The sequence below is a fragment of the Rhodnius prolixus genome, unplaced genomic scaffold (assembly GCF_049639745.1).
Source record: "Rhodnius prolixus isolate KJV_2025 unplaced genomic scaffold, Rpr scaffold_8, whole genome shotgun sequence".
Lineage (NCBI taxonomy): Eukaryota > Metazoa > Arthropoda > Insecta > Hemiptera > Reduviidae > Rhodnius > Rhodnius prolixus.
This window is the reverse complement of record NW_027411593.1, coordinates 7,263,907-7,287,036: the sequence shown is the minus strand read 5'-3', so window position 1 is coordinate 7,287,036 and position 23,130 is coordinate 7,263,907. Positions and strand designations below refer to the sequence as shown.

General features: G+C 32.9%; 1 protein-coding gene across 3 annotated transcripts in view; it reads right to left on the bottom strand.

Annotated features, from left to right (window-relative positions):
- The window catches only part of LOC141450788 (uncharacterized), a 136,050-nt gene that overhangs the window by 65,271 nt on the left and 47,649 nt on the right, over nucleotides 1–23,130 (bottom strand). For all 3 annotated transcript variants that reach the window (XM_074121593.1, XM_074121592.1, XM_074121594.1), the window contains exon 2: nucleotides 21,150–23,002. In XM_074121593.1, coding sequence (XP_073977694.1) covers nucleotides 21,150–23,002 — 1,853 coding nt within the window. The remainder of the gene's footprint in view (nucleotides 1–21,149; nucleotides 23,003–23,130) is intronic.

Genomic DNA, 23,130 nt, shown 5'->3' with positions numbered 1-23,130 from the left:
ACCCACCACTTCTTTCTAATCATCACGACTTATTGTGAAATTTTTTTATTCATAGAAAGAAATTGAGATATGACGCGTCCATTGGCGTAGGCGGAAGTTGATCTAACAGCGAGACCTAGTAAATGCTGACTGAACTAATTCTGAACAGCTCTAGTTTCAAAAGTGTTACACATCTGACTGAGGGGAAAAACCACTGGCCTCACTCCCAAACTTCCTAATAACGGCCCAATTAGATTGTAGCTTTCTTAAATTAACAAAAAGGAAACAGTAAATACGACTAGATAATTAATTAATGTTCGTAAACTGAATTTGGAGTTTTTTTAGAGAATAATTAAAGTACAAATAGGGCAAGAAGTCATTGTACGAGTGTTTTACTAAGGAAAACCTAAATTGTTTTCTTTCTCTGAGCAAGAGGAAGTCCGATTTTACAGTTTTTAGAAATTCGAGTTCTAACAGGAATCTAAATCCGTTTTGAGCGTCCCCTTAAATCCAAAATAGTGTTTTAACTGAGAAATTAAAAATCCCTTAAACGGGAAATAACATTTTACGAAGTGCCACGGTAGCCGACCGGTTGAAGACTAGACCAGCACAGCTAAGATGTATTGCGGTACTAGTCTATATTCTCAATGGTTTATATGAGAAATTTATAATAAAGTATATTTAGCTAATCGCCACGATAGCCGAGTGGTTATAGGCAAGACCCCCATAGCTAAGATGTATTGCGGTACTAGTCTATATTCCCAATGGTTTATAATGATAAATTCACAGTAAAGTATAGTTAGCTAATCGCCTCCGTCCACAATAGCGGTTATAGGTTAGACCCGCACAGCTAAGATGTATTGCAGTACTAGTCTACAGGGTGCACCAGTAAGTAATGTCCATAGGCCTACTGTGCGTAGTACGTACATCTAAAGTGGAGTTCAATGACATATTGGCCAACTTCATATTTTCCACTGTTCTTGAGTGACGTCAATTTAATTTTTTTTTCTAAAATCATTACTTTTTTCCAATGAAAATGTTATTACTCAATGAGTTTTCTTAAAAATTTCTATTACTTTTATTTTTCCAGCATCCGGAGGAAGATTGAGGCTGTTTGGAGTATAACTTATGCTTCGAAATGGTATCAATTTTTAGAAAATGTATCTGTCTTTCTAACCGTGTCATCAGAAACGAATTCGGACTAAAACTTTCTGAGTAATAACTTTTTTATTGTAAAAAAGTAATGATTTCAGAAAAAAAATTAAATTGACGTCACTCAAGAACAGTGGAAAATATGAAGTTGGCCAATACGTCATCGAACTCCACTTTAGATGTACTACACACAGTAGGCCTATGGACAATATTTTCTGGTTCACCCTGTACGAGTATATATTCCATTAACGTTCGAATCTTAGAATCAGCCAAATGCAGACTCTGAATTTCCTGTAATTATCTAGGCTACTTATAAAGAAAAGTGAAGTAATCGCTCACTTGTTTTTCAGGCAGGGGCTTAACACCTGAATTTGGTAGTTGCCAAATTAGGTGTCGTAGGGGAGAGCGGAAGTACTAACTTTACTATTAACATTTTTTCTAGATAAAAAGTAGCTGAATGCAGGATTCGAACTGGCGATCTATCTCTCTCTTACAAAGCCATGCTTCATAACCACTAGACCAACATCCCGCCAATCTTGTAAAACAATACATCAAATACTCTATATGATTACAAACTTCTCTGAGAATAGAGTTTCCATGTTTAACAAAAACAGATTAATGGTAACAGAGTGTTGAAAATAAGGAAACATTATTTTTAGATCGCTCATATCGTATAATGGCACAATGTTGAACACTAACGGTAGCAATATCACACAACCCGGAAAGCTAGTTTTAAAACAACAAATGTTTCGCCAAAACGGGACTCCCCACAATTTATAGTTCTTACATGAAACATACAGGTGTAAAGTGCAAGTAATTATTTTCCCAACGGGATCCCACATTAAATAGATTGGGATAAATTTAAATTCACTAAAACTGGAATTAAGCCAACATGGTAGACAGATACTTACTAATTACAGCTTCTTTTTTCTTTCTAGGTTCTTAAGAAGGCGGAAATTAATATTTAGTATTAAATTTTAATTATTTATTATTATAATTTAGAATATTTGAACGTTCTAATCTCAAAAAATTTACTCTCTCTGTGATTAGAAGCTTTAAAATTAAAATTGACTAATTTTCTTGGTAAAATGAGATTTTACTAAGCATACAAAATGTGTGTGACACATAAACTTATATTGAGAAGGTTCAGAAGGGGTTAAGTTTTATGTTGCTGGACCAATATGTCTGCGCCAGAATACTTTTCAGCAGAACTATTTGAAATTTCACAAACCCAATAACAAGAGGAAGAATCTTTTCCAAATTTACGTAAATTTTTAACGGAAATACAAGTTTAGAAATGTTTTCCTGATTGTGCGCAGTTTGCGCCCGTAAGTGTGCAAGAAAAAGAGAGAAAATCGGAGAGAGCTTAATGTTGTAATCCATTTTGATACTGATGTTGGGCAGAGGTATACAATTTTCGGCAAATATGGGCCGTTGATTTTATCCGGTCGTAGCACGCATCTTTATTGTGTCTCTCGGTTTTAGGACTTACATCCACTATCAGAGGTAGATTTAATAAGCTTGGAGTAGAGGATGTTCACTTATTTTTCTGTTTCGCGCTTCTAGTAATCAAATCTTTGCTTTTCTTTTTTTTTTCGGCATTGGCTTCCGCCATACAGCCAGCATCGTCTAGGTGCTTATCACTACAATATCACTCACTCTCCATTCTTACTTATAAATACATTCGCTTCATACATTCATCCCTCTACTATATACAACTATTTACTACAACTAATGGATGGATCAGTACTCTATATTCCTGCCATCCTTACAGCTTAACCAAAGTTATTAATCTACCTCTGATGATGGATTAAATTTCGAAACCTGTCAGGGATACGCTAATCATGCGTGCTACGACCGAATATTATCCAGCACTGTAGATCTAACTAAATTTCCAATGATTTGAGAAACCTGGTAATCACCTAGGATCTCTATGATTGCCCCAACCCTAGCACCCTACCAATGCTTGTCACACTGAATACACCTGGGAAGTCCCATCCTAATCTTGAGCAAAACTTCATTGGACTCGATTATCCTTATGACTTTCTCCGATTATTCAATCCATCCCTGACCTGTAAAATTGGGATGTGATACTTTAGTGGGATGCCTATGTTTGCAGTTCTCGCAGAAACTCTTAAAAGATTATTTTTTCTAGGAAATATTAGCAAATGAAAGTGAAAAACGTTTAGAAAAAAAAACCGCCATACAGGAAGTTCAGAGAATATCGATAGAGCTATTGACGATAAAATCGCAATAAAAAAAAAAAACTGAGCAATATAGCAAAGTCCTCTTCCGGGAGATGAAATCTTCAATATCAAAAGCGACAATAGTAGTAAAATAAAAAAGGGAAGGGATTAGCTATGAGGTTAGCATACTGGACTCCCACGCGGAGGTCCCGGGTTCGAATCCAGCAGCTGACCCTTAGATTTTCTCTTCCTAGGAGCTTCTTACAGCTCACTGTCCGGTGATGGACAGTGTTGTCTGTAACGAGATAACACTGTCCGGAGGCCGGCAGTGCACTGGAAAAAGCTCCGGGCGCTAATAACCTTGGATGTTGACGCGCCTTAAATCATTAAAAAAAAAAAAAAAAAGTAGTAAAATAAAAAAGGTAGTTTGAACTTTAAGGGTGGTCAAGAGCGTGGCTTTGTAAGTGGAAGATCTCCAGTTCAAATTCCGCGTGTGACTACTTTTATTTGTTAAAAAAAAAATTATTTATAATAAAGTATGAGCTTCCTCCCTCGTCCACGACACCTAATTGGTAGGTTACTACTACTTGCTGGGATAAAAAATGTTTAGACACTCTGCGCGCGGCATAGGCTACATTTTTTTAAATTTCTTTATTTTTCATGGAACTCCAAATAGTATCTTTTTAGAGAAAACTCGATTTCCTAAAATTTGTCACAAACAATTGATTGGCACACTTTCCATTAAAAGAAAATCAGGAGAAAGTATCAATGAATGAAAGCAAATGTTAAACCGTAACATATTCCATACATCCCAATTTATTACCTACAAAAGCATTACTAATACGAAGTAGTATACGAAACTCACAAAGGTAATTTAGGTTAAAAATGACAAAAGTAAGAGTCTAGTAACAGTGTGGCCAACATACGAGCCAACATATATCGCACACACCATTCTAATTACTCGTACAAAATATAGAACAAGTTTACATTTAGCACCAACAACCAAGGTTCCCCCACACACGCATGTGCTACTGATACATACGATATTTATTTGTTATGGAAATATAGTTGGCGCACATGTTTTTGTTGCTAAGACAACCGGTTGGCATCCATTACTTCTTATATGTCCGTGATGTAATAAGGAAATGTAGTGGAAGGGGGTGGACGGAGACCGTCAGATTTCTGGCAAACTTGCAAAATAAACAATTTCTGCGGCAGACAATGTCGCAGGGGGGTCTCTGAATGAATTAAAATTGCTTTCATTATTTTAAAAAATTTCAAAAAAAAACGAACATTATTCTGTAATGGCACGTTAGAGGTATACCCAACCACTTCCCCGACCAGAAGTTATAAACCCAGATTTACAATAATTATTATACTAAGTTAAAAAAAAATGGAAGTCGCTATAAAGAAAAATCTAAAAGTTATATATAAAATAAAAGTAAAAATAATGAAAAATCGAATCAATAAAGACCGACATCCCGTAAACCAATTTTGAAAAAACAACCTTATTTCCGTTTCCCCTTGAGGTACATTAGCGAAATATCATTTTTTATATTTTCTGCCATTATTCATTATAAAATAAAATGGAGGATCTTATTTTAATGTAATACATATAGACCAATTTGTACTCAAACTTCGTATTCCATATTAAAGAAAACCTTAAAACAGATATTTCTGGAGAAATACGATTGCAATACTTCCTGCATACGAAGAAGAAGTGGAAGTAAAAAAATCGCTACAAACTGAAAAACACTATACAATAAAATGACCATGGGTTGGTCTAGTGGTTAAGAAGTGTAGATTTGTAAGTAAGAGATCACCGGTTCGAATCCCGTGTCTAGCTACTTTTTATTTGTTAGAAAAAAAAAAAAAATGCTGCAGTAAAATGTGTGAACTTTCCGCTCTTGTCCCCCAACACCTAATTGATAATTGGAGTCTCTCGGACTGGATAATATTAACCACTGAACACCTAATTTCGTAATCCCAAATTTACAATTTACAACTGGTAATTGGAGTCTCTCGGACTGGATAATATTAACCACTGAACACCTAATTTCGTAAACCCAAATTTACAATTTACAACTGGTAATTGGAGTCTCTCGGACTGGATAATATTAACCACTGAACACCTAATTTCGTAATCCCAAATTTACAATTTACAACTGGTAATTGGAGTCTCTCGGACTGGATAATATTAACCACTGAACACCTAATTTCGTAATCCCAAATTTACAATTTACAACTGGTAATTGGAGTCTCTCGGACTGGATAATATTAACCACTGAACACCTAATTTCGTAATCCCAAATTTACAATTTACAACTGGTAATTGGAGTCTCTCGGACTGGATAATATTAACCACTGAACACCTAATTTCGTTATCCCAAATTTACAATTTACAACTGGTAATTGGAGTCTCTCGGACTGGATAATATTAACCACTGAACACCTAATTTCGTAATCCCAAATTTACAATTTACAACTGGTAATTGGAGTCTCTCGGACTGGATAATATTAACCACTGAACACCTAATTTCGTAATCCCAAATTTACAATTTACAACTGGTAATTGGAGTCTCTCGGACTGGATAATATTAACCACTGAACACCTAATTTCGTAATCCCAAATTTACAAACTTGGAAAACCCTGCTTGGAATGACCTGCCAGAATATTGACCCCAATTCTACTAAAAAAAAAAATACAGGTTATTAGGGAATTCCGTTTAAGATTATATCGATATCTCGGGGTGCAAGTCTCTCACATTAGTTATTTTTAAATACATAAAACATCAACTCTGACTCAGTTTTATCTATTTCTGCAGTAGTTGGAAAGAGAGATTATGTTTGACGTAATATTTCTATTTTGCTCTCTATCATTGCTGACGAAAATGATAAGATATATTTAAATGTTAAAATAGATTATAGGGATTGGAAATTCTGAAAATTTTCAGTCAATTACAAACTATGTAACTAATTTTCTTTCTTACAATTTCGAGGTGATGAAAGTGGTTTATTCAAAAGAAAGAAAAAGGAGAATACATTTTTATTTGACGTCAAACAAGAAGATATAGCGTCAAACAGTCCAGACGACTTCTTCTAATTGCGATTTTCAAAATTATAAATAACATTTTTACTTTCTCTTACATAAGAGATGTTATTGTAATCGTGCTGCTTTTCGATTTTGAATTTAAACCGGAAATACCCATTTTGGAAGTCTTAGGAGTCCGTAAGTGTTTCCGTTTTGGTATTTTTGGAGTGTGTCTGTCAGTGTATCCATCGTAATTTAAATACGAAAAAATTGCAAAATTGAAGATCAAATTTGATATTTGGCTTGGTTACCACCAAGGCAAAACGGAAGTACCACATTGCTAAACTGTTTTTTCAGTGGTTTTAAGTTTTTCTCAAAAACGGTTTCAGCGATTCTCTTCTCAATTACGATGTGCCCTATTATTTTAAAGAAAATTTGAGAATTTAAACTTTTATTCGAAAAAAGGTACACATTTTCAAAGTCAGGTGATTTTCAAACGTTACACTCTTCTTTTTCGTACAGTTTTTGGCGATCAACTGTCCGGTGTACGGTCATGCGTTACCATGGTACAGGACTTTAAAGGGAACCTCCCACCCGCCCATAAGTGTCCCTAATATGAACTCTTTTTCTGGGAAAAACTAAGAAAAATTAAAATAGATCAAACTTAAATGTTAAGAAAGTAGAAATATTAACAATCTTTACATTATTAGGTCAATTACAGATCGTTTAATGATCAGTACAGTCTTAAACCAAATACGTCACTAAAGTAAAAAAAGTAAAGTAATTGCCTACTTTTTCAGGCAGGCTTTATGTCCAACTACCAAATTAGGTATCGTGGACGGAGGCGACTAGTAAACATTGTAAATTTCTTTTATTAACCATTAAAGAAAATCCAAGACCTAAGACCGGGAATCGAACCCAGTACCACGATACATATTATACATAAACCGCTCGGCTACCGTCGCACCTATAATTACTTCCGATTTCTTACAGACCGTTTAATGATCAGTACAGTCTTAAACCAAATACGACACCATAATTACTTCCGTTTTCTTACAGATCGTTTAATGATCAGTACAGTCTTAAACCAAATACGTCACCATAATTACTTCCGTTTTCTTACAGATCGTTTAATGATCAGTACAGTCTTAAACCAAATACGTCACTATAATTACTTCCGTTTTCTTATAGATCGTTTAATGATCAGTACAGTCTTAAACCAAATACGTCACTATAATTACTTCCGTTTTCTTATAGATCGTTTAATGATTAATACAGTCTTAAACCAAATACGTTACTATAATTACTTCCGTTTTTAAAAGTTATTCATAGCTTAAATAACATACAGCAATTACCACAAGAATGGTTAACTACGAAAGAAGTGCGCAATGCATTAAAATTGATAAGGGACCAGATGTGTGTATGTGGAAGGAAGGCTTGGCAAGATTTGGCAATGGACCAATTAAACTTAATATAGACCCACCAGGCGGCCCATCGCCAACTATAAAACTATACGAATTAATGTTCACTTTTTATTTTATTCAAATTTAATTACAAACTTAAGGACTTAGTAATTAGGGAAAAAAGAAGAAGTAAGATTTATCAAGTTTATTTGAATATAGAACTGAAAAACTGTTGACTAAGATTCAAAGAATAGAGGAAACAATAATCTAGACAATGCTATTTTTATCTGGAAAGATTAGCCGATAAAATTATATAAAATAAAGAGAAAACTAGAATAATAATTAAATAAAAATGAATAATTACTGCAAAAGAATTATTATAAATTGCTAAAAGAGGAGGAGGGTGAGAAGTTGAGCATCAAAAAAAATTTTTTTTTGGCATCATCAACTAGGAAGCTTAGGGGCCTGCGACGATGTAAACGACCCCTAGTGGACGCGACGGACACGAAGGGTCAAAGGCCTCATTCGAGAAGTGCCAAATTTTCTACCACTCACCCAACGATCTGACAACCTATCATTTATCGTTAAAACTTCATTAACCGTTCCATTAATGGAGAAAAAGAAATCATATCCTGGATATGGAAATACATAAATTCCACTTAAACGACAATTTTCACAAATAAATGGGTGATTAAATTTCGGGACTTTACCAATGGAACAGTAACATGAATTTTAGACGTAGAGAATCAGTAATTTTGAGATAATAATCCAAAAAAGGGAACGACAACCAACAATTTTCTCGAACAAAATCAAAACCAATGAAAACTGGCAGGTTATACCAAGTGTAAAGGGAAGTTAGCTGGATGGATTTTCATGAAAATAGCAGAAAAATGAGAAAACTCAGCAAATTCGCTTTTCCAGTCAAGCCACATTTTTTGGAACTCAAAACTATAACCATTTATTCAACCCTACTTAAAATTATATAAGTAACAGAACCGTAAATTATACTGAAATTGACTCCTTTTTTTTTTTTTTTTTTGAAGAGGAAAGCTTAATGATTACCTCTCCCCATAATAAGAGATTTTCCCCGGAAAACTGTTTCATTGAAAACATTTGTACAGTAAAGTAATCGCCTATTTTTCTCAGGCCGGGCTTAACGTCCAACTACCGATTAGGTGGTCTTGGACGGGTCACAAATTTTTGGTGATGATAAGTATAATCTATTGATGGAGACGTTTTAAAGAAAATCTATGTAAAAAAAAATAAGAAAATTCTTTGAAAGGAGATTTCCATTATTAAGTAACCGTCAGTTCAGAATTTTAACTTGAATTTTTTTAGCCACACATTACTGCTCAATGGTTTTAACTTCTAGGACAATTATATTACAATGAAAGGGACACTTTACAGGTACGTCTAGCTTCACTCCTCACCCAAATAGTGCCCTTAATAGAGATTTCTCCTAGATAGATATGTCAAAGAAACGTTGAAGAGCTAGATCAGTCTTGAGTATAGGTTAGTTAGTAGTCATTTCCCCCCCCCCACCAAAAAAAACATCTTTAACAACAAACACGTCAATTAGTTGTACTTCCGGAACATGGTGTTTTAGCTGAAATCTTAATAAAGTTGGCTACACTGGTAATTTGTTTGTATGGTATAATTAAGTTTGAGTTTTGAGACCTTTTTAATTATTATTTGAGATATTGTAAGCATACAAACTCGCAAGTATGGTATTTTAAAATTAGGGAAACATCTTAAAACCTATTTTTGGGGGAAAAATTGTAATTAAACAAAATATAAATACAATTTAAAACTAAAAATTTAAGAAAATACCTAACTAACTCATCCATCTCATTTTACTTGAGTAAGCATTGTGAATAAATAGTTCAAAAAAAAAATAGCCTCCTTTCCGTAGCTAATTTTGGGACACACCTAAGCATTGACCAAAAAATTATTATTATAATAATAATAGAAGTTTTGGCCTATTTAATAGAACGAAAATCATCCACCAGGGTCTTAACAGAGCCTTGGTTCCAGATTTAGAACACAGGGTCAAGAGTCTGAAAATGAGGCTGCAGGAATCGTATCATTTATTTTTTTTTTGTTAATATCTTATGAAACAACGGGTCTGTTGTTCATTTACTGTAATGTTAAGTGATTGCTAATGATAGAATTTTCTTATAGCTAGACGTATTTACTGCATGTTTTAATTTAATTATTCAATTATTGAAAAGGTAAAAAGTGAAATCAAAAAAAGAATAATGATGGTAAGTCAGTAAAAACAACAAAAATGGTACTTTAAAGAACAATTTCAGCCGCCAAAAAGTGCCCTTAATCGAATTTCCCTGGCAAAATAACATGAATAAAAAATTATAGAACTAAACAATATCAGCAATAAGAAGAACAATAACAATAACAATAACAATAATTTTCGAAAATGCCCAACTTTGGTAAAGTTTTCCTCGAAATTTATTTGATCTGTGTTGTTGCCAAAAAAAAAGTAAACATAGAAAAAAGAGAATACGCTCTTTATATTAAATAGAACATTTGGAAATGTTATCTTTTATAGGAACTCAAAAATCGATTTAAAGTGATAAGTTTACGGTAGACTAGTTTTGACCAAAACGTCATAGTCGGGCGCAAAGAACCGCCGTAAGCGAAATATCGAATTTGAAATACTGAGATTTTCCTTTTTTTCTTTTATTTTAAAAAAAGAAAGAAGGAAATTACTGCGTATTGAGGAAAGACACACACACACACACACACACAAAACAAATCAATTTGGGAAAACAACTTCTTCGTTCTGAAAGACATCGAATACTTCCTTTTTCACAGCGTGTAAGAGGGAGAAAATGAATGAGAGAGAGAGAAGGAGAACCCACTTTTTCGAACTCAAGGGCCTCCAAATATTTAGGTTAACCAAAAATTAGAGACAGTTCAAATTTGGTCAAAATAAAATCTCTTGCAGCAATTTAGTTTGCCCCAAAAACGATTAATTTCTTCAAAATTTTGGTGTTCTTGTTAAAAAAAAAAATGGATGGGTTAAAAATTATTGTACGATAACTAAAATGCCAATCAATGAAGAATTAAAACAATCTCAACAGAATCATGACGCCATTTGCGAACTTCATCCTCCAAAGTTTGCTTTGCAAAGAAATTTCCCATAAAACATAAATGTTTAGTTAACATAACGAACTGAAAGAAAAACCTTAATGATTACAAAATCAATAAATTGCAGAAAACACAAAAAGATCGTTGCAGTAAATACCAGAGGCAATTGTGGGGCAAGTGGTTTCCTTTATAATCAGCAATATCAGAAACAATAAGAAGAGTACAAGACTGCACAATGCAGACTGAAGTAGCGCTAACAAAGAATCAGGAGTTCAACTGCTCTAAAAATAAAATAACAATAATGCACCAGAAACATGCAAAATGATTTAGATGAAATCATTTAGAATAACTCGTGGAAACTGTCTCCATTTTTTTTAAAAATAAAGAATATACCTCAAAATATTTGGAGATACCATTAACTAAACATATCAGCCTCATAAAAATATGATAGACCTACAATTAGGTAACTTGGCTTAGAATGAATACAAAAAAAAAAGGTAGTTGTACCCCATATATAAAAAGTAAAAAGCCTCAAACATGTACTCGAACCTCAAATTTCGAAATTGTAACAAAAATCTAATGATTCACTGTTATCAGGAGAAAGAAATATACGAGGGTCGTTTGAAAAGTCCGTGCAAAGTCAGAGAGATAGCACTACTGGTGCGTATCGAGGTTATGTTTAGTTAGTAGCATCTCTTGGAAGAACACACACCAAGTTTCAGCCAGATCGGTCTATTTCTTTGTGTTTGGCATTCGTTTGAATCGAGGAAGTCGAGTGATTTTCAAAAAATGGACGAAAAAGAATTTCGTGTGTTGATTAAACACTAACTTTATGAAAGGCAAAACGCCTCAGGAGACTAAAGAGAAGCTTGATAAACATTATGGTGACTCTGCACCTTCGATTAGAACAGTTTATAAGTGGTTTCAAAATTTTCGGAGTGGCCATATGGGCACAAGTGACGCTGAACGTTCTGGACGCCCTGTTGAGGTTACTACTCCAGAAATCATTGATAAAATCCATGATATGGTGATGGATGACAGAAGAGTGAAGCTGCGTGAGATTGCTAGTGCTGTGGGCATCTCGAATGAACGGGTACATAATATTTTGCATCAACATTTGGACCATGAAAAAGCTATCCGCAAGATGGGTGCCGCGATTGCTCACGCTTGACCAAAAACGAAATCGTGTGAAGTGTTGGCAAGGACGGTTTGCAGCTGTTCCAGAAGAATCCGCAGGACTTTAAGCGTCGTTTCGTCAATGTGGATGAAACATGGATACATCACTACACTCCTGAGACCGAAGAACAATCTAAACAATGGGTTACCAAGGGGGGAATCTGCGCCAAAAAAGGCGAAGACCGTTCCTTCGGCCGGAAAGATTATGGCGACTGTCTTTTGGGATTCGCAAGGAATAATCCTCATCGACTATCTGGAAAAGGGTAAAACTATTACAGAATGCATATTATTCATCGTTATTGGACCGTTTGAAAACCGAGCTGCAAGAAAAACGCCCACGATTGGCCCACCAAAAAAGTCCTTTTCCATCACGGCAACGCACCAGCTCACACCTCAGCAGTTGTGGTCGCAAAATTAATGGAAATAGGGTTCCAACTCGTTTCACATCCCCCACCTATTCTCCAGACTTGGCTCCCTCGGACTACTATTTGTTCCCCAATATGAAGAAATGGCTGGCGGGAAAAAGATTTTATTCAAACGAGGAGGTGATTGCAGAAACGAATGGCTATTTTTCAGACTTGGACAAATCCTATTATTCGGAAGGGATCCACAAACTAGAGCAGCGTTGGACGAAGTGTATAAGCCTAAAAGGAGACTATGTTGAAAAATAAAAAAGGTTTACCCCAAAAAATTAAGTAGTTTTTATTTTTGCACGGACTTTTCAAACGACCCTCGTGTAGATATATAAATTTCAAAACAGTATTGCAATACTTGATTTAGTTCATTGTCAATGTATTGAACCGTCTCTGGTATGTAAGGTAAGTATAAAATGCAATTCTACAAATGACTCATAGAACATTAATGACATTTTTAGCTTAACTAAGGTCAATCCAGATTTAAAACTTCGATGTTTCAGACTTGAGCAATGTCTTTATTTTTTTTTTTTTTTATTTTTTTTTTTTTAAGTTCTTAAATAAAAGATTTCTTTAAAAGAACTTTTAATGTTTGTTGAACATTCTTTTAATGAAATAGAATGTTCTGCTAAAAAATATAATACAATACATAATAAAAATTTAAAGTTCAAATTATAAGGTGCCTTTATTTTAGCTACAGCTGTTTCATTTGCCAATTTTAGAACATTACTCTACTAAGAATCCCCTGTTTCATATATCAGATCCTAATATAGGTCTGTTCAGTTTTGAAGGTTATGGGAAAATGTGATGCTATTGGTTAGACAGTTTACATGGTATGGCAGTGAAAATGTCTAAAGAGTCTTTAAAAAAAAAGAAAAAAGAAGTTGAAGAACAATTTTTTTTAAAGAAAATCAAAAATTAATAACTATATTTGTGATTTGAAGACTTACCGCCAAGGCACAGAATCCGAACTCATGGTATCAATTGTTTGGGTCCCCCAGTCCAATTCTGAGCCTTTTTTCTGTTCTTTTCCCTTGACTACCCGCTTCAGTAACTAAATCTAGGCCATTTATTCAACTTAGAGGTATAAAACTGAAAGAGAGGTTCCCTCCTTTTTTTTCTCCAAAATAAATAAATAACCAAAACTAAACCTCCCTCTTTCAGTTCTAACCGCTACTCCTCCAAAATCTGAACTAGACAAACAGAGCCACTATATCCGTTGAAGCGCAGTCTCTAGCAGGAGCCACCCCACCATCTCAGCTACAGGGTAAAAATAATTCAAGTGTTTATGATTCCGCCGCCCCCTCTTGCAGACTAACTTGAATCATTCACCAATTTATTAACAAAACAGAGGAGGGACGACGACTATAACTTACTATTGAAACCCAAAAATAAAATAAAATCAAGAATTTGCTTCAACGGAAACTACTAATAGTAGTTTAATTTCAAAAAAAAAAAGCGCATATCATTTGAATTTGATTCTTCGGATTAAAACGTGTATTCAGTTTGATAATATTATGGGAGTGCCTCGTCGGAGAAGAGGGGCTAGTATAATCATCCTCAACCAACTTTGCCGCGGCACTTTTGTGTGCCGCCAAAGTTTTGAAGAGTGCCGCCAAATTTTTAGAAATGCATTCAATAAAAATTGTAAGTATATCTAAATGTAGAAGACGATATGAGAGTAGCATTATCATTTATACGACCAAATATAAACTGTAATTATAAAAAAAACAAAAACATCAAGCTCAAATTTCTCATTAAAAGTATTCTTATTGTTAACTTGTAATTAATCCCTTAATAAACATATACTGTTCGTTTTTGTAGTACATATTATTTTATACTGAAAATAAACAAACTATTTTACACAGTGTAGTTATGGATAAGTGAAATACTTTTAAACTTCTCTTATTGTTAGTGTACCGCCAAATTTTGAATTTGTTAAAAGTGTGCCGCAACCCCCCCCCCCCCAAAAAAAAAGGTTGAGAATCACTGGTCTAGTACAGGGGTCGGCAACCTATTTTAAGTAGAAAGCCATATTTCTTCTTAAATAATTTTAATAAATCTTACCAAGAGCCGCAAGGATGATACAGTGTAAAGAACTCTGTAGATCATTTGTATTTTCACAAATTATGATTTTATGATATTCAATAACATTTAAATGTTTTACAACAGTCCGGTAGGACATTGGTAAAAGGGTTGATCGTCAAAAACTGCACGGAAAAGCGTAACGTTGAAAAACATCCAACTTTGACAATTTTATATATTTATTTTCACATATTGCAAAGTAAATAAAGAAATAAATAATAACTAAACCTGTGTTTGAATGAAAATGGCCTCAGTCCTATATATTACGTACTGTATTTTAATATAATTCTATTCAATTTTAAACCTATCACATTTAAAATTCTTTTTGAAAAAATATCTTTACTTTAATAAATGAAATTTTCATTTAAATTGAAATATACAATTTATTTTGGACAGGCTGAAGAGCAACAAAATTTGGATAAAAGAGCCGCATGCGGGTTGCCGACTCCTGGTCTAGTACAATGATGTTTACAGGACATATTAACGGCGACTTTTAATGAGATTTCCTAATTATAGGAAAGCTTTTGTAGAGGGGGGAAAACAAATAACAATTATCACTCCTTAAATTATTTAAATTTTACTACTTACTTTAAACATCAATGTATGAGAATGATGGATTCAAACCAATAAAAATGATGGGTTATAATTCGGTGCAATCAATAATTTCGGAAAATTATAAAATCAGAACTATTTTCCAGTAAACCCAGTTTCCTGAAAACTTAAGACTTCCGGTTGTACGATAAACTTTACTTAAAATTTTACAATCTAAAAATAAAAAAATTAAGGTGGTGCTTCAAAGAAAAACTTAAACTTGAAATCCATTTTAATAGAAATACTTTTTCTTATTTTCATTGGTAAATTTTAACCAATTAACTGATTTAATTGGCATTAAAATGGATTAAAATTTTTTTGTAAAACTAAGAGAAATATGTTGAAAAGAAATAACGGCCGAAATCAACAATTAAAATTTACGATATTAAACGAGAAACTACAAGAACTGTTATTAGTAAAGCTGTCAATCATTTAATGCCTAAGAAGAACGAAGTAGGACACAATAAAATCGACTTTGACTAAGAGTATAGTTGAGAAATAACAATGCGCCATCCTGCTCCTGAAGCAGTCATTACACTGAACCACATAAATACAGTCACGCAAAGAACATAGTCAAATCTGGAACCTACACTGTCCATTAAAAGAGTAACATGCTTGCTAAACCACAACAAATTATTCCCAATAACTGGCATAACCGATTCAGTTTAAAAAAGCTAATCACTTTTTGGTTTACCAAAAAAATAATGTCGAAAGATCCATTTAATGTAAATTTATAACCCTTTCCGGATGTCCCTTTTTTGTCGTACTTACAGTAGTGAGTGAAGAACATTCGCTAAAGATACTTTTTTCCGCATTCAGGACAACTCAAAACATGTTTACTGTCCCCCCTCCTTAACTTAAATTTAACTCCTTCAACGAGCAATAACAAGGAGAAACTAATACAAAAAAATTAATTAACTTACAAAACAATGAAAAATTAAAGAGCCTCTTGCTCTAATTTATCTAATAAATGTAAATTTAAATAGAGGCAACAGCGAAGAACAATGTTATAAAACTGGCTCCAATTGGCTCTTTGTAAGACAATAACATACAGCAATTGGCTCATTAATATCTTGGTCACTTAGGCTATAGTGTGGTGGCACGGCGTCTAGCCACACTAATTCTACTTGCCAACAAAACAAATGGTAAATCCTGAATTTAATAAGGATATCCAATTTTGTTTTCTTTATAAAATTTAGTTTTAATCAGGTGCTGCTAATTATTTATGCACGTGTTTTAAATTCTATCCATGTTTATTCTGTATTTCTCATTCCAAATTTAAATTCAAACTTGATTTAAATACAAGGAACTATACAGAGTTTATTATTAACTGTATTTTACTTTGAAGTGAAAAAAATAACTTGATACTTTAAGCTAATATTATTTTACATACGTCTCACAAAAGGTGATATTTTTAAGTAGCTAGAAAAAGTTATTTATTCGACAAATAGTTAAAAAAAATAAGTCTTTTTTTGATACACGATTTCACTTTGAACATGCTGCGATCAATTACCAAAAACTATAGAAGTTTACTGTTTTTTACTGTTCATTATTTTAGGTGACTGAATCATAGTTTCAATAGGATGAAAAATTAATGCCAGTTTCAGTCATGATAAACTTTATTATGCCGAGCTTTCGACCGAGGGACTAAGTCATCTTCAGGGCTGATTGACAATGTACTGTTTTTTACATCATTAAAGGGTCCACGAACAGACAAGACAGAAGACACACCAACCCTCTAATGATGTAAAAACAGTACATATATTGTAAATTAGCCCTGAAGATGACTTAGTCCCTAGGTCGAAACCTCGGCAGAATTAAGTTTATAATGACTGAAACTGGCATTAATTTTTCATCCTATAGAAGTTAAGTGACTACGTTATAAATAAGAAAATGTCAAGTTCATTATTTGAAAATCTTTCTTTAGTTTAATAAATCAATATTGTTTGAATAACCATAAAGATGCCTGGATAGAATCAGTTAAAAGTTAAAAAATAAAGTAGTTTAATTTTTTTACACGTTTTTATTGATTTCACACGTTTAACAAACTAATAATTTTAAAAAAATCTTATGCTGTAATCTAAACTCTTAATCTATCCTCGAATTTAAAACACAATTCATTCTTAGTAACATTTTTCAGTTTTCAAAATACTAATTTACACTAAAAAGACCCTTCTGAACAACAGAAATGCATTGAAATGAATTTCCCGAAACAAATTACTACAAAAATTACAGATCAATGAGGAAAATGTGTAAATTACTAAGTTCAGAGAAAATCTAATAGTATTTTGGTGCAAAGTTTTCACAAAACTAAACAATTAGTAAAGTAGTTGAGTATTTCACATTCTATCGAATCTGTAATTTTATCAACGGCTTAATCTTGTCAATAATATTTAAAATTTAAATTGAATATTTAATTAAAATATCACTTGAGGGACCCCCTATAACTAACCTTATCCTAAAAGAATATCTTACCCTGAGAATCTCATTTACTATTTGAATCAACCTGAGAGAAGAAAAATAATTTTCCAATCTTAATTGTGAAAAATTAGTTTTGGAAAAAAGACAAATCAATTCATCAAAAAAATATTCAATCAATCTAACAGCAATATCAATTTATTATGAGACATTCCTCATCCAAATCTTGTCATAAACGAATGGATAAAGTTGTTAAAGTAGAAACAACTTTAAAAAGGACAGTAAGTAAATAAGCTGGCTATTTCTCAACAAGTTAAAAGAACAACTTTAGCCTTTACAATTGATTGAATAATTATCGAAGGGTTGGAGGACAAACCATCGATATTTTTAGTTAAGGAAAATTCAATTAATTTAAATTTTAAAACTATATTTTATTAAAATGCCCTTAAGCACTCATTAGATTTCTCATTAGAAAATATTGTTATACTACAATATTGTTAAACAACGTACCGAGTTTAAAAAAAAATCTCATTTAGTAAGCGAATCATCCTAAGAGAAGAACCAATAATTTGCCTAACTTAACGAGTTTTGGAAAAGAGATAATCAATTTAATATAATCAATCAACTAGCAATTTCAATGTATTACGAAACATTCTGCTTATCTAATTCTTGTCATGAAGGAATAAAGATGATCAAGTAGAAACATCTTTAAAAAGGACAGTAAAATAGCAAACTATTTCTCAACAAGTATAAGTACAACTTTAGTCACAATTGATTAAATAATTATCAAACGGTTGGGCGAACAAACTATCGAAATTATTTTTGTGGAAAAGTCTATTAATATATATCACTTCTAGGAAGGTCCTAGTTTTTAAACTTTTTCTTTAATATCTAAGAAATGAGTAATCCTTAACCTAACACATGAAATATTAGAGAGATCAAATAAATGTTAAAATATCATGTTTGAAATAAATTCAACTAGAAATACACTTTACAACAAGTATTTCACATTTTTAAGATTTTCTCAAAGTTGGTACCTACGAGTTTCTCCTAACTTATTGGTTTAGCGAAAAGAGAAGCGAAGTTTGTATCAACTTAGTAAAAAGAAAGGAAGACTTCATCAACCTGGTTAATGACCATTCACTCTTTTAAAACAATAAGGGCTGCATGCTTCCCAAGGAGGTGAAAAATTTAATTCTTAATGGTTACATTAAATACACATAATTCAATAATTAAAGGGAAGCATATTTTTCTTATGATGTAAGGTTTTAAAAACTATGATGCAAATAAGAATGAAATACATTCTTTATGTGTTCACACTAGATGAGTATTTTTTTTTATTATTATTAAATTAAGTTGGGTCATTTACACAGTTACGATCTAGGCCGCTGAATCAGAGATAAATATAGTCTAGAACGTACACAAATCTCTAAACTGCGTTTATTAAAATGTTATATTTAATTAGTAACTTTCTACTTTTTTTTCCAGCTCGAGTTCATTTTCAAAGTTCATTTAATATGAATTTACAAACTGCTTGCTTTTCTCAAGACATAACGAATTTATTTTATTTTAAAAATCTACGTTTCTTGGATATAATATGTGAATAATATCAATACAAGCTGATCACAAAAAAAATGCTCCTTTACTTGGAACTTGGCAACAAAGAAAGAATTCATTCCCAATTCCAGGCTCAGAAAGAGAAACATAATATAAATGAGAAGATACATAATGTTTAAAGAAAAGTTAAACAAAGAAAAACCTTAAAAACTTAAACAAAGGGGACAAAAAAAGAGACATCCTAGGAGTCGAATATCATGATGAATGGTTCAATATCTACTTAACTATAATAAGCAAACACTAGACATAAGAAGCTTACATGTTAAAAGGACCCACACTCAGCGAAGGGATGAAGTACTAGGAGCTCAAGAAACTGAAGTAACATTCAGCTATAGATAGCTTAGATATAATTAAAAGAAAAATTATTCATTTGAAGTTAGTCTTCTGAACTAAGGACTGAAGTATTGGGGCTGGTTTTGATTTGTAAGAAAATATTTCACAGTGTTACTTTGAATGTTTACAAAAGAGTTGAACAGTCTCATAAAACTATGTAAAAAGAAGGAATTTGAATAGTAAAGCTCAAAAAAAAGGCAAGAACAATTATTTTCTACAATATTTATATAAACGGACAAGACTCAGCGAAATTATTGTAACATTACTGTAAGACGTTGTAAGACTAACTTCGGAGAAAATATATTCACGAACTGAAACTGAAACTACTGTTCCTATACAAGCGAATAAGATAACGAGTAAAGTACCATGAATAAATTCAGAGATTAATTAAAAACATGCACTAAATAAATTAATAAGATAGTACTCACAATATGATAGTCGTTGATTAAATCCATCATAGCAGACATATTCTATTTTTTCTGACCAGTTCCGGATTACATCCATCACCAGAAGATAATTATCAGTAGCTGAAGAGTTTAGGCATCATAACAGAACACTCACACGCACACAATATACGCACACTACACAACTACAGATGTCGACTAAGTGAGGAAGGTTACACTGTGTGTAGTAGATATTACTGATTATTTATATAAAAAAAAATATTTCACATTTTTGTAGAATTGAGTAAAATTAATTCAAAAAATAGCGTTTAATATCGTGAACAGTATTTTTGAGTGTGTAAAGAATGTTTCGAATTCAAAAGATTTAAATAGTATTTATACGAGGGGGCCATTAATTTGATTTGGCAAAACTAAATTTGTTCATTTTTGTTAGGTCGAAAATTGGTTATTAAAAAGTTAATTTATGTATATTCAGGGGAATTTTTGTTATTGATCAATAAATAGATAAATCGATTAATTTTAAAAAAGAACCTCTTAACAGTGGAGTATATACGACACGCTTGTACATAAAAATACCTATAAATAAAGATTAGAGTTAGTGTTTAAATAATAATTTAATAATTGTCATTTTATATATTAAGTTCTTTAATCAGTGGGCCTAAACCGTATGTTTAAGGGGTCCGGTCTGCCCTTTAGAGCCGTGAGGCACGCTCAAAATGATTCAAATAAAACCTTTTATATAATTACGAAGTTTATAAGGAATTTAAAAGATATTTTCAAGAAATAAAAAATTTTAGAATGTGAAAAAATCCATTGAGTAATGTGTGGTACTTTAGGTACTTCTGGAATTTTTCTCGAACTAGGAATTTAACGAGAAGTTTAAGTTAAACTTCTCCTTTAAAGAGAGGTCTCTCTAAAATTTAAAAGGGGCAAAGGGGTTGTAGTATTTCAGAGGGAAGAAAACCCAATATCCCAAGAGAAATTTAATCGAATCGTCCAGCGAAACTGTATTAATTCGAAAACTGTAGACCAACATTACAAAGAGAACAGAAAGTTCAGACTATTTTCAATAAACCTCTTTTACAGACTCAAGGGACTTTAAAATGGATCTTTCCAGAGAATGCTCTAAATCGAAAATTTAATAAGATCCTAATGATTTGCTCATCTAGCAAGAGAATGTAACAATATTGCAAGAATTGATTAAAAAAAATACAATTTAATTACTAAAATGTGTAAACAAGAAGTCTACTCACGTAAATTGATCATAGTAAAGATCATACGAGGAAATATCTCCAACAAGCCCTTCTTTGGCGGCCAGCTCCTGGAAAGCTTCCTCGATTCCTTGTTCTGGTGGATAATGAACGGGTCTTGCCTTCCAAACTAACGGAGTTCCGCCAAGCAGATTGCCAACTTTTGAACGAATCTCTTCAAATGTGTCAGACAATACGCACACCGCTGGACTAGCTGATCTTATCTCTTGATAAACCTCTTCAAAATGATTATCATAAAAACCGGACGGTGTAGACGATCTATCTTTTATGTTAAGTGGTCTTATTAGTTCTTCTTCTTTATACTCTCTTCTAGAAGATGATTCTACATTCTCGTAGGGTGAACTACGATCGCGAATTATCTTTTCATAAGATGATTGAGTTAGTGTCCTCTTTTTATGCTCTTGAAATCCATACATTTCTTGATTATCCGTCTTTTCAACAGTAGATGGTAGATTTTCTTCAGCTCTAATCTCCACTGGAGAATTTCTTTGCAGAGCTATAAAATGTGATGGTTTCTTCAGACTTGAATGCGCTGGTAGTTTGGGGGTTGGCGATGCATAAAATGATCTTTCTTTTGTTGGCATTTCAAACTGTGGTGATTTGTTACTGGTTGCAGCCATATTACTGCTATCTGTCTCTGCTGTGCTATGTAAAGTCGGCCAAATGAAACTAGAATTTGGACATGAACTGGAACCTTCTTTTAATCTGGCTTCCACTAAACCTTTAGCATTTTCATTAACGCAGGATATGGGCACAGAAGTAGCTTTTTCAAAAAATTCACACTTCACATTGAACTCTTCTTTGGAAGAATTTTCTTTAATATCTTGACTTTTCGCATCATTTGTGGTAATTTTTGAATAGTATTTTGTTCCGGAACTATCTTTGCCAGTATTTGTTAGTTTATCATCTATTTGAAAAGATGTTTCTTTGCATTGCAGATCATTGTTGGAAGCAAAAGCGTATCTATCACGTATGTTCTGATCACTCATAGATTTTTCATTTCTGAACTCTGAGGAGCTCAACCGCTCGTTAGCCATAAAAGGATTATTAGCTTTTACCATTATTTCATGTTTTAATCCTTCCAATGGGAATACATCAGCAAAAAAGGGATTTGTCCCCATCCAGTCATTAGGTTCGCACGATTTGGATCTTTCTATTTTAGCATTAGTTTGATGTTTAGTGTCGATCTTCTCAGATCTGCTGTAAAGACTTTCTGAAGAGCCAACGGTTGTCAATGGAGAACTGATTCTTATCGGTTTGATGCTGTCTCCCCACTTAAATCTTCTCACTGATTCATTTTTCCTACAGTTTTCCCAGAATTTCCTCTTTTCCTCTCTAGGATCAAGCTTTCCCTTATTATTGTAATTATTTAACGAATGAAAAATCATACTTTCAGTTACAAAACTTTTACCGCTATCATTTTCCATTTTTCTCTCTTGATAGTTGTTCTTCGCTTCAGAAGTTTGCTTCATAATGGTAACCTCTAAATCCGCTGGAGGTCTTGTCCAGAATTGGTCACCTTTCATTTTCTCAACTGATTCATTTTTCTTCTCTGCAAGAACTGACTGTTCACAACTTTTACTTTGATGAACAGTCCTTTCACTTGTCTGTACCCTTGCCTCATAGAATCTAGAGCATTTTGTGTTATCAATTCCATTAGTATTAATTGATTGTGATTTTTGTCTTTTCATTACTAACAATTCAAGTTTTTTGCTGGAACTGTTGAGTAAAGATTCTATTTCCGCATCTGTGAGTATGCTTGCGTCTATTCCCTCTATTTCAAGAACTCTGTCGCCAGCTTGCAAATGTTCCGAAGCTAAACTGCTGTCGTCAACCTGTTGGGGCAAAAATAAAATTAATAAAATTCTAATACGAACATTGACATGTCTTTCTCTAACGATAATTCTGAAGATTCTAACACACAGTTTTTCTCCAAACCTCTAATTTTTGAATCATATTATCT